This window comes from Melanotaenia boesemani, chromosome 2 (genome assembly GCF_017639745.1).
Source record: "Melanotaenia boesemani isolate fMelBoe1 chromosome 2, fMelBoe1.pri, whole genome shotgun sequence".
Lineage (NCBI taxonomy): Eukaryota > Metazoa > Chordata > Actinopteri > Atheriniformes > Melanotaeniidae > Melanotaenia > Melanotaenia boesemani.
In genome coordinates, this window is record NC_055683.1 from 8,235,298 (window position 1) to 8,247,218 (window position 11,921).

Genomic DNA, 11,921 nt, shown 5'->3' on the forward strand with positions numbered 1-11,921 from the left:
TTGCACAGTTCACTATTACTAAACATGGATGAAAGAGACCCCATAATGGGTACATACATGAACTTATCATTGACAGGAATTTGCCTGTATGTGCCTGTTGTTTTGTCTCTACGTATGTCAAAGCGAACACCAAGAATATGCTCTACAGGTTCAACTATTTTCCATTTTTTCTCAAAATGTCTCATCCTTTTAGATTCTGTGTTTAAACATGAGAATGGATTTTGGAGTTGATCAAAACAATCTTGGACTTTCTCTAACGTTTCTCTGGATGCATCAGATGACAGACATTCAACAACAGCTTCTTTTGCGTGTGCATGAATGTCATTGACCAGTTCCTCCATTGAACCAACTAAAGATTGGACAGTACTCTCTGGAACTCCTGAGGCCTGCACCTGAGCAATAATAGAGCTGCACATGTCTTGTATTTGCCTTTTTTCAATTGGAATGTGAGTTGTGACGGTCACAGGAGGATCCACATTTATGGGCTGGGATACTGAGGCTCCAACATTAGCGACAGGCTCCAAGCTGTCGAAAATATCTGGATCAACACTGTTTCCATGTGCTCGAGATAAGTGCCGCTTGTAACCAGAATATGTGCAAAACACAAAAGAACATCCAGGCTCTCCACAATTCAAACGCAAAGACCTTCCTGGGTACAAACCATGCTGAAACTTTAAATGTCTAAATAACAGTGAAGAACTTGTATGGTGTACCTTGCAAATGTAACACATGAACATATTCCCCGGCAAAGATGTGTTCTTCAAACTGCAGTATGAAGAATTGGTGCTCTGATTTCTTTGACTCGAGGACTCTCCTTCGTACTGCCAACATCTATGCCATACACAGTGGTCTGGATGAATGTGTAGAAGTTGTACAACACCTCATCTTAGGACACAGCAAAAGCAAAATGGGCCTTGAACAGCTCATCAAAGGCACCAACTCCGGTCTGCGTTGAACAGGGAATGACCTTTTGGTCCAGGACAATGTAGAAATTTTGAATGCTGGTCTTTCTTTCTCCAACACACAGAAGAAATGGCTGAACAGGTCCGGTTTCTCTGAGGAAGGCATCCATGCTTCGCCCCACCTGAGAGACAGAGATATTGAATATATCAAAAAGAAATTTGGAATTTGGTGTACAGTGAGCACCCAAGAATTAAGAGGTACCTGATACAACAAATAACTGGTAGCATACCTTAATAAACTTCACCAGCTGGTCAGCAGCATCAGATGTGCTGATTTTTTAAACTTTCCTACCCTTGGATGTTGGAGGTAACAGATGAATAAGCAACAGGACGGCAGCAACCTCAGAGTCCCAAACTAGAGAATGAGAATTGGCAAAAGAGCAATTACTTTTGTTAGCGCAATAGTTGATTTCCATGTTGTAGTTATGACAATTATGACAAAATATAGTTACAGGAAATACAGTTGTTATTGCTCCTATAAGACATTTGCTTTACACTTACCACAATCATCAGACTCCTGCTGTGCAGACACAAGTAGCTCACTGACATGAGCACATTCAGGTAGATTTTTGCAATCTGCAATGATCCTCGGTTTGAAGAATGTTGGCCATCTTGCCAGGAATTTACCTGATACTTCTTCGCCAAAGAGCATTGTAAAATCTTGATCAATCTAAAAAAACATCAACAAAAAATAGCATTGCAAGAAAAATATTACAGCATAAACTAATAAAAACATATTCTTTGTCATACCAAGCCAGGGGTATCTAGAAATCTTGGAAAATGGTCCAGGACAGCAGAGGTTGTAGCAGGATCTTGAACCACCTTTTGTCTGTGCTAAAATGTTGCCATCATTTTTTCTTTGACAAGCTTCTTGTCAGCTGAGTGTCTCATCACTGACATTGCCTGCTTGCATTCATCACCAGATAACTGCTTCACAACTGAACGTATGTTGCGAGGAGTCTTGGGACCTTGTTGAATAGATGACTTGTATTTCTTTATCTCTCCAGCAGACTTGCGCTGGACAGTTTTCAACCTCCATGCCAGGTAGCCAGACCCACTTTGGTGGTCATAAAAATGTTCCTATTAAATAAAAAAAGGTCAATTCTATACAGATAAAACCTGTGAAGCCATGTTCAATTAAACACGACAGCAGTATTAGCAGCTCAACTGTATACTATAGCACAAAATATAAAGATTATCAACCATCTCAGTATAATATTTGGAATATGTTTTGTGCGCGTATGGAAATCTACATGTCTTAATACACTTCAATACAAATACACTCCCTACAAGTCCTCTAACAAACAAACATAACATTATTAATACTGTGGAGAGAAATAGCATGTTTAGAAAGAAATAAGAGCATATGTGTGTTTTAATGTGAATACTTACATAACCATTCTTTGAATCTGGGTCCTTTAAGTTGGGGAACACAGTTGTAATGCCTAGTGCATATGTTATGCGCACATTTACTGGGGGGATCCTCCTATTAAGAGACAGATGCATCACTGGAAAGATATTTTAGCCCAAAACATTTACATCTATTACTTATCTATGTTGACTAAAATTGTTTTGGTAATTTTAGTCAAAACCATTTAAACTGAATATTATAATTATATTGAACTGTAAACATAGAAAATGAAAAATGTTTTGACAAAAATGTCTGCAAGTGCATATTCACTTACCCATGAGTCTCTACCATGTCTGCCACGAGTATGTTCACCATCTTTCTTCTTGTACCATCAGAAAGACTGTTTTTTTCTCATATTCTTTGAATATTTCATTACCATCTGGCTTTGAATGCAGGGCTACCATGACGGTCTGAAATAACAATTGCATGTTTTCATATAAGGCACATTCAAAAGAAAATAACAGTAAACATTAGCTTTGTTCATTTAATAATAACTGCATAAAACAGACAAGCTTAGTTAACAAAACAACAAAAACATATAGCTTACATCTCTTGCTATTGTGCTGTCAGGGGGCCCTTCAATCAGCTGTCTTTTGCGAGCTTTGGTGGATTCCAATATTATTGTTGCATCTGAACCCGATGATGATGATGATGCCTCAGATGTACGTGATGGAGACCACTCTGAGAATGAGGCTTCTGAAGACAAATTCTCAGCACTGTCATCTAAAAACACAAAAACAGCCATGTGTTGTAAACATAAGTTTAAAGTTTCAGAGGCAATACATAGTTACATTATCCAATTCATTTCTTACCATGAGACCCTTCAGTGAAGGCTTTAAAAGACACCTCTGATGACTTCAAAAGTTCATCAAATATGTCTGCATCCACTTCCACTCCTGCAGAATCTTTCAGCATCAAAGATGTAAAATCTGGCAAATTGAATTTCACCAGCACTAACAGAGAAAATATAGATTACATCATAGAGGGTTATGAAGTCAAAATACAATAAACAGAGAAATAAAAACAAGTGCTCAGATATTGTTGTACCAAACAGTTAATGTTTCATACTAAACAGTATTAATATGAAATTATACTTAGAATAGAAACCACAAAGTACAACAATGCTAAAATGCATAATTATTTTTTACCACTGCCATCACATTACCTCCTTCTACAAATTCCTGGTAACTGTAGACATCTTCTCTCTTTGGGACCTTGACCCATTTACTCACTACCTTATACTCTACAGGAACCAGCATCACTCCCTTCAATGACAAGAATATAAACTGTGTATGTATTACATATAAATTGTATAAAACCAAACAATATACATACTAAATAATGATGTTATAAGCATATACATTGTTATTGATGTTAATTTCCTGTAAAACACAAGAGCAGAAAATAACAGTAATGTGACAAGACTTGTTGCTGTTCGGAACTGCTATGTGTCAAATGCAAATCTGAAGCATAAACTGTGTGAAAACCGTGTACTGTAAGAATTAACGTGAGTGATGCACAGAGTTCTCTACAGTCTGGTCTGTTCATTATTCACAAACGTGACCCTTTGCACTGTCTTTTATCTGTAGACATTAGCTCCACATGTCATCCGGAGTAGCTATGTAAAAATATGCTGTACTACGCCACATAACACAGTTTACACACTAGCATTTTATGAGGACAATGCAAAACACCAACTACCGCGTTCGAAGGCCAAAAGTAAACAAACCTGACCCACCCACGGGATCCACCGCGGTTAGCTTACATCGTTATGCAGGGTCAATGAAGAGCTAACTGCTACCGTGGCTAATGACGTTAGACGTTAGAATAAGGCCACCCGCCTACAGACATGTTGTGAATAGTTATATCGCTAACATCTTATAAGGAGATTGACAGCCATTACAAAGCAATCACAAAAAACAACTCACCTTTCTCTTCCTCTGTCTTCTGGTTTCTCTCCTTGTCTGCTCTCTGTTGCAGGAGTCAGTCCACCCTGCAGTTGTTAAATGGATTATAACAGTTGCAATTGAAAAGAATAAAATAACATTTTTAAAACCGGTTGCAGTTTTTATTTTGCAACCAGGGCACATTAAATTAGCCACATGCTGAAGTTCTTGCTAGCAACCGGTAACTTCGACAATAATACTGCCCAAAATGAATTTATCCAGTAGACTTAATGCGCAATCCAGCAAATGCAAGCCACTTTAATCTTTCTGCTAACAATTATGTTAATATCGACCTTAAACTAGGAATTTGACCGAGTAAAACTTACCGTTGCGACATGGAAAAATGGCGACCGCGCACTTTGAGACGCTTCTTCACCGGAACTGAAAGGCGCGGTCAAGTTGAACACTCAATAGTGATACTCCGCGTGAAACTACCTAAATATACACTAACTCTAACTCTGCAGGTGTTAGTCTTGTAGAGTTAAGTGTTATATTAAATCTGAATGTCGTTAAATACAAATAACACTGGAAAATTAACACTGGCAGATTTGCTGTGTAGTCTGTAAGGTCTGCCATGAATGATCTCAAAAGGAGTTAATCCTTTGTCAGAAGGGGTTATTCTCATGTATAGCTTTACTAAATCCAAACATTCTGGCCAGGGCCTTTTAGTTTCTTCCATGCACTTTTTCAGTCTGGATTTTACTGTCCCGTTTGTCAGTTCTATTAATCCGGCACTTTGAGGATGGTATGCACAGTGGTTTTTCAAAGTCATTTTGAGGTGTTCTGCCATGTCTGAGATTAGTTTGTTCACAAAGTGTGGTCCATTGTCACTATAGATTATTTCTGGAATACCATGGTTAGGTATAATGTGTTTACAAATTGCTTTTGCCACAGTCAGTGCATCAGCATGTTTAGCTGGGACTATTTCAACCCATTTTGAATAAGCATCAATCATTACCAGACAGTATTCATGTGGTCCGCTCTGGTTTAGTTCAATAAAGTCCATGTGGAGTGTCTGAAAAGGATATTTTGGTTCAGGGAACCTGCCCCTCTGTGGTCTCATGTTGCCTTGTGGGTTATGTCTAATACAGATCACGCAGGATTTACAAAAGTTTTTTAAGTAAGATTTTAATCCAAAGGCTGTGAACTGCTTCTCTATAATGTCACTCATCCCCCCTGTTGACACATGACATACACCATGTGTCACCAATGTGTCACCAATGCTGCAGCTTTAAATAAAGATTTTGGGAGAACAGGTTTACCATTAAGTTCATAAAGTCCTGTTCTCTGACTTGTAGCTGCTCCTTTAGTAAGCCAGAGTTGTTTCTCTGTCTTAGATGCTGCTTCCTGCATGTCGCCCAGCACCGTGTGGTCAATAAAGACCCCCTGCTGCTCAGCAGAGTAGAGATCATTGACCCCAAATTGCCCTGCTGCTGCTTGCTTCGCGGCTGCATCTGCAAACCTGTTTCCTGTTGATACATCATCTTGTCTAACAGGGCTGTTTTAAGCTGTTGCTGATACGGGTCTTTTTCATCAGTATCATAGGGAATGCCACTGTGTATTTTAAATTCTTTCTCAAACCGTATGCGGAAATCATCCACTTCTTCATTTGGCTTCTGTTTTACAGCTGCAAGGTGGCTGTAATTAGCCATTTTCTTAAAGGCAACACGCACACGGTCAAAAAGTGCATCTAGCTGAGTTTTATAGGCTCCAGTTATGTCACCATCTGCTGGGTAGGGGCTAACTGCTCCTACCGCATCTCTGCCTGTATAATCTCCTCTCACTCTGCCCCAGTCTTTCCCCAAAGAGGACATCATAGCTTCTCCTGCCTCGTGAGCATCCAGTCTGTAGGAATGTATAATGTCAGTTATGTCCTGGACCCAGTCATCAGGATTCTCACGAGGAGGAGTCACACCTGCTACTGCTTTGGCAGCTTCCTCAAGAGTCCATGGTCTGAACACATACATGTGTCTGTGAGCTGCCTCAGGGTTAGGATTAGCAACCTGAATCATGGGGAAAGTCTCTGTGTATCTGGCTGGTGGGCGCACACTATCTGATGGTCTTAAGTCATATGCAGGTGGCAGCAATGGACATAACGGGGCTGTCGGGCCTGGTTTAGGTGAATCTGTTACTGGTGGAGCAGTAAGAGATGCAAGCGGGGACGAGGTCGGGGTCAGAGTAGGTGGTAGTCTGCCTCTTCTGGGAGTACCCTGGGTGGCCGAAGCAGCTCCACCCGAGGGGCCTGGTGCGGGCTGAACAGGTTGGTCCCGTCTCCTTGGGTAGATGGGACCGGTCTCGTTATCACCAGGTCTTACAAAAGCTGCCATAGCAGCCTCTTCGCCCTTCTTTCTTTCTTTAGACTTTCTAATATTATCCCTGCGAATCTTAGACTCCTCTAACCACCTGTGCGCACACTCCAGCTCCTTCTTTTTCTTATCTGCCTTCTTACCAGTCTCACCACTTACACTTGCTTCCAGCTTATCTGCAACTGTCTGCCACTCATCTACCTTCAACTTCCCTGTCACCCCATATTTAGGGACCCATTTTTCCAGAAACTTGACGTTATCCGGATTCCTCTGATTCATGTATTTCACATCGCCCTCTAAGGCGACTGAAGATTCACTGTTTCCCATATTGGGTCTGCGTTGTGTTATGAAATTATGACCTTAATCTCGAGAGGTAAATTGACCTACTTCACCAGACCACTGGCTTGTGTTATCACCGTCAGGTTTCCACCAGTGCGATGCTTCAGTTAAATCTACTTCGAGCGCTCACTCTAACAGTCACTCACTCACACACACTTCTGCCTAGGCCCTGTCCCTGTGCCTTCTTTCAGACGCTTTACCTTTAACACTGCTCCCAAGGGTTCTCTGGCGTGCGTTTTTACACTGCTCCCAGAAATTTCTGGCGTGTTCTATAGTGCTGCTCCCAGACTTAGTCTGGCGCACTAAGTGACTGCTCCCAAGAAAAAACTTGGCGTCTATAGCACTGCTCCCAGGAACCACTTGGCGTGTTTTACCAACACTGCCCCAGATTTAATCTGGCGTGTTATAACAACGACTGCTCCCAGGTCTAACCTGGCGTCTGTTATTTCTTTCCCTAGCGTCACTCTCTTGCTTATACTCACTCCGGGTTGGGTGTCCTCCTCAGTCACGGATCCCGTCAATCCACCGCTGGCAGGATGAGCATGAAGTAAATCACTGGCCTGTTAGACAATTCAGTCGTCAGGTCTTTCCTCTCAGCCGTCCTGATGATGGCTGCCCGCGCGGGTTTCGGTGTTCAGGCCTCCTCCTGTCAACGAATGGGTATGTTGGAATCCCGGGTTTCGGCACCAAAAATGATGGGTATTTTTCTATCATAAAATAAGACACAAAGAACTCAGAGTGAAGTCAGCTTCATCGCGATGGGGAGAGACGGTGGTTCAGCACTCAGAGAGTGTCTGGTGTCAACTCCGAAGTCTCAACCCCAGCGCAGCCTCTTTATTGAGCAGCTATCACACTTCAGTAGAGCAAACAAAGTTCAAGCAAAGTTCAAACAGGGAAACACATCAGCATACAACACTTTATGACCCTTATCACACAGAGCTGTGACCACCACATCCTGTCCTCTGCAGGGTGGGTGAGACCGCAAATCATTACCCATCCTTAAGGGAGAAACTTTAAACTGTTAACTTTAAACTGTCAACTTACTCTAACACACTGTTTACCTGCAAACATCAGATGTTCCAGTGTTGCTTGTTTCCAGTGTAGTTTGTCAACTAAAGAGGCTAAAACCTGGATCTAGACCTGAACCTGGGCCCAGCTGTGTGTCCATGATGAGCGACCAGTCAAAGGAAGATTTCATGAATTTCCATCAAAGTCGTGGATCTAAAAGACAGTAAGTAGTTGTCAGTATTAAAATGTAAAAGTCGAAGCTGAACTCTCAGAATCAGGTTTTACTTTGTGTTGTGAATCTTTTTGCTTCTACAGTTTCTGAGAATCAGGACTTTCAGATGGGCTCAAATGTTAAGATGAGTTGGATCAGATGGTTCAACCAGCAAACAGCTGCAGTTTGATCCCTAAACCCAGTCAGACCAGTCTGATGCAGTTCTTTCCAAACTCAGACAGCTGGATTTCTCTAAGAATTCAGAAAGCTTCATGTTTCCAGTGTGAACGAGCTCCTCCTTACTGTTCATGCTGTGTGTTACATATGATATCCAGTCCTGACACTGTTAGGAAATAACATGCTGCTCTGTGTAGAGCTTCTTTTTCTGGCTGACTTTGTCTCTTTAACAACTTTAGCTGAATGTGTTGCTGCTTCCAATAAAACCTTTGTTTCCATTTCCTCTGTGAACATGGAGAAAATAATAGTTTAAATTTGATGTTGAGTTGTTTTTCTTGAACAATCAGAGGCAGATTGAAGTTTATTTTATTTTAGAAAACTTCCAAACCTTCCAGGAAACAGAATTCCTGCATGTTCCACATGGAAAGAATATTCCCTAAAACTCTCTTCGACTCACAAACAAACCAAAACTATTTCTGGTTTAAAACTCTAACAGTTCCTCTCATGGTTCTCCATCTGACATCAGTCAGTCTCATCCAAGCACACACTGGCTGTGGCTGCCTTGCTCCAGGGCACCTCAGCACAGAGCTTCATGAAGGTGTTGGTGACAGCTTCCTAAAAGCTGAAACAGCTTCTCCATGTGACAGAATGTGATGTGATTCTTCCTGATTCCTCCACAGAGTGGACCAGCAGAGCTCAGAGCTTCCCAGTGGTCAGTCTGCCCAGCAGCATCAAACACAGCTGGACTCCATATTTATGGTCTGTACATGTACAACAACTACTTTTCCATCTCTTCTGTCCACATCATCTCCATGCTGACCTTTGTAGACCAGTGGATTGTCAGTGTGTCCAACATGGATCTGATGTTTGGCTCCATGATTTCAGTCTGATTGTGTCCTTCATATCGTTTCTCTTCCAGCTGCTGGAGGACAACATGATCACTTTCATGAAGAAGGAGCTGAAGAAGTTCCAGAAGCTTCTCAGTTTAGATTACCCAGAATGCTCAGTGTTGGAGGGTGAGGATGAGGAGCCGAGGAAGAGCAGCAGAGAGGCGTTAGTGAAGATCACAGTGGACTTCCTGAGGAGGTTGAAGCAGGAGGAGCTGGCTGAGCGTCTGCAGAGCAGTAAGAGGATTTCTCTAAAGATTGAAGCCGCTGGATAAATGACACATTTACTGATGTCTCAACATATGAACATCACATATTCACATCCTCATTCCTCAGAGGCTTCAAATCTTTACTGACTCTTCTTATTTCTTCTTTTCTTTCAGAACTTCTGGATGCAGCTTGTCCACGTAAACTAAAATGTGGTCTGAAGAAGAAGTTCCAGTGTGTGTTTGAGGGGATTGCTAAAGCAGGAAACCCAGCCCTTCTGAACCAGATCTACACAGAGCTCTACATCACAGAGGGAGGGACTGCAGAGGTCAATGATGAACATGAGGTCAGACAGATTGAAACAGCATCCAGGAAACCACACAGACCAGAAACAACCATCAGACAAGAAGACATCTTTAAACTCCCACCTGGAAGAGATGAACCAATCAGAACAGTGATGACAAAGGGAGTGGCTGGCATTGGGAAAACTGTCTTAACACAGAAGTTCACTCTGGACTGGGCTGAAAACAAAGCCCACCAGGACATCCAGTTGACATTTCCACTGACTTTCAGAGAGCTGAATATGCTGAAAGAGACAAAGTTCAGCTTGGTGGAACTTGTTCATCACTTCTTTACTGAAATCAGAAATCAGAAATCAGAAAGGTTTTTTATTGCCATATGAGTGAGCAGGTTCACATCATTAGGAAAATGCTGCGGTACTTGGTGCAGACATAAAAACAATATAAGTTTAAGCATGCAATAAATCTAAAACAAAAATTTTAAAAACAAAATAAAGTCTCTACACTTTAACACAAAATTACAAAATATACAGGATGGGTATGGAGTTAGAGCATAATCCAGAAGGGAGTATGCTAAAGTGACAGTAAAGTAACTTTAGTATGTTTGTCTCTTTTTGCATGAGCACAGGTCCTGTGACTGAGACAGAGCGTTTATGGCCTAGAGTTCTTGTTCATGAGTCCAACAGCAGAGGGGTAGAAACTCTTCTTGTGGCGAGAGGTTCTGGTCCGGATGGACCTTAGCCTCCTGCCTGAGGGGAGTGGCTCAAAAAGCCCATGACCAGGATGAGAAGGGTCGGCTGCGATCCGGCCCACACGGCCCAGTGTCCTGGAGGCGTACAGGTTCTGGAGAGATGGGAGAGTACAGCCGATCACCTTCTCAGCAGAGCGCACGATACGCTGTAGCCTCTGTACGTCCCTTGTGGTGGCTCCAGCGTACCACACGGTGATGGAAGAAGTGAGGATGGACTCGATGATGGCTGTGTAGAACTGCACCATTGTCTTTGTTGGCAGGTTGAATTTCTTCAACTGCCTCAGGAAGTACATCCTCTGCTGGGCCTTCTTGATGACAGAGGTGATGGTGGGCTCCCACTTGAGGTCCTGGGTGATGGTGGTACCCAGGAAGCGGAATGAGTCCACAGTGGTGATGGGGATGTCAGTCAGGATGATGGAGGGGAGTGGGGCTGTGTGCTTCCTAAAGTTCACAATAATCTCCACTGTCTTCTGGGCGTTCAGCTCCAGGTTGTTGTGGCTGCACCAGGACACCAGACGTTCAACCTCCATCCTGTAGGCAGACTCATCCCCGTCAGAGATGAGTCCAATAACGGTGGTGTCGTCCGCAAACTTAATAAGTTTGACAGACTGGTGGCTCGAGGTGCAGCAGTTGGTGTACAGGGAGAAGAGCATAGGAGAAAGTACACAGCCTTGGGGGGTGCCAGTGCTGATGGTCCGGGAGGCCGAGATGTTCTTCCCCAGCCTCACGTGCTGCCTCCTGTCCGTCAGGAAGTCAGTGATCCACCTGCAGATGGGATCAGGCACGTTCATCCGGGACAGCTTGTTTTGGAGGAGGTCTGGGAGGATGGTATTGAAGGCAGAGCTAAAGTCCACGAACAGGATCCTGGCGTAGGTTCCCGGTCAGTCCAGATGCTGCAGGATGAAGTGCAGGGCTATGTTGATGGCGTCGTCTACAGACCTGTTGGCTCTGTAGGCGAACTGCAGGGGATCCAGGAGGGGGGCCGTGAGGGATTTGAGGTGGGACAGAACCAGGCGCTCAAATGACTTCATGACCACAGAGGTCAGTGCCACAGGTCTGTAGTCATTAAGTCCAGTGATCCTTGGCTTCTTGGGGACAGGAACTATAGTGGAATTTTTGAAGCAATCCGGCACGTGACACGCCAAAGAAGCAGGAATCTGCAGCTTTGAAGAGTTCCAGGTTGTCTTCATCTTGGACGGTCTGGATGAGAGTCGACTTCCTCTGGACTTCCACAACAATGAGACCCTGACTGATGTTACAGAGTCCACCTCAGTGGATGTGCTGCTGACTAACCTCATCAGGGGGAAACTGCTTCCCTCTGCTCGCCTCTGGATAACCACACGACCTGCAGCAGCCAATCAGATCCCTCCTGACTGTGATGGCATAGTGACAGAGGTCAGAGGGTTCACTGACCCAC

General features: G+C 43.2%; 1 protein-coding gene and 1 long non-coding RNA gene across 2 annotated transcripts; one reads left to right on the top strand and one right to left on the bottom strand.

The window, feature by feature from the left end:
* Window positions 1-902: 902 nt before the first annotated feature.
* LOC121655563 lies at window positions 903-1,513 on the bottom strand. The gene is made up of 3 exons (XR_006013241.1): window positions 1,464-1,513; window positions 1,193-1,317; window positions 903-1,084 (listed from the first exon to the last, which is right to left on the bottom strand). It is a non-coding gene; the product is annotated as an uncharacterized LOC121655563 (long non-coding RNA).
* Window positions 1,514-9,102: 7,589 nt separating this feature from the next.
* Window positions 9,103-11,529, top strand: LOC121648844. The gene is made up of 4 exons (XM_041999275.1): window positions 9,103-9,119; window positions 9,280-9,484; window positions 9,631-9,776; window positions 11,254-11,529. Exons 1-4 carry the CDS (start codon window positions 9,117-9,119, stop codon window positions 11,527-11,529), a joined length of 630 nt encoding a protein of 209 aa, XP_041855209.1. The 5' UTR covers window positions 9,103-9,116.
* The last annotated feature ends 392 nt before the right edge of the window (window positions 11,530-11,921 follow it).

Bases quoted from the DNA above. Each gene is read 5' to 3' on its own strand.
- LOC121648844 (XM_041999275.1), top strand. The intron at 9,485-9,630 runs GTAAGAGGATTT...CTTTTCTTTCAG, and splicing joins GGCTGAGCGTCTGCAGAGCA to AACTTCTGGATGCAGCTTGT. The intron at 9,777-11,253 runs GCAGAGGTCAAT...CCTGTCCGTCAG, and splicing joins ACATCACAGAGGGAGGGACT to GAAGTCAGTGATCCACCTGC.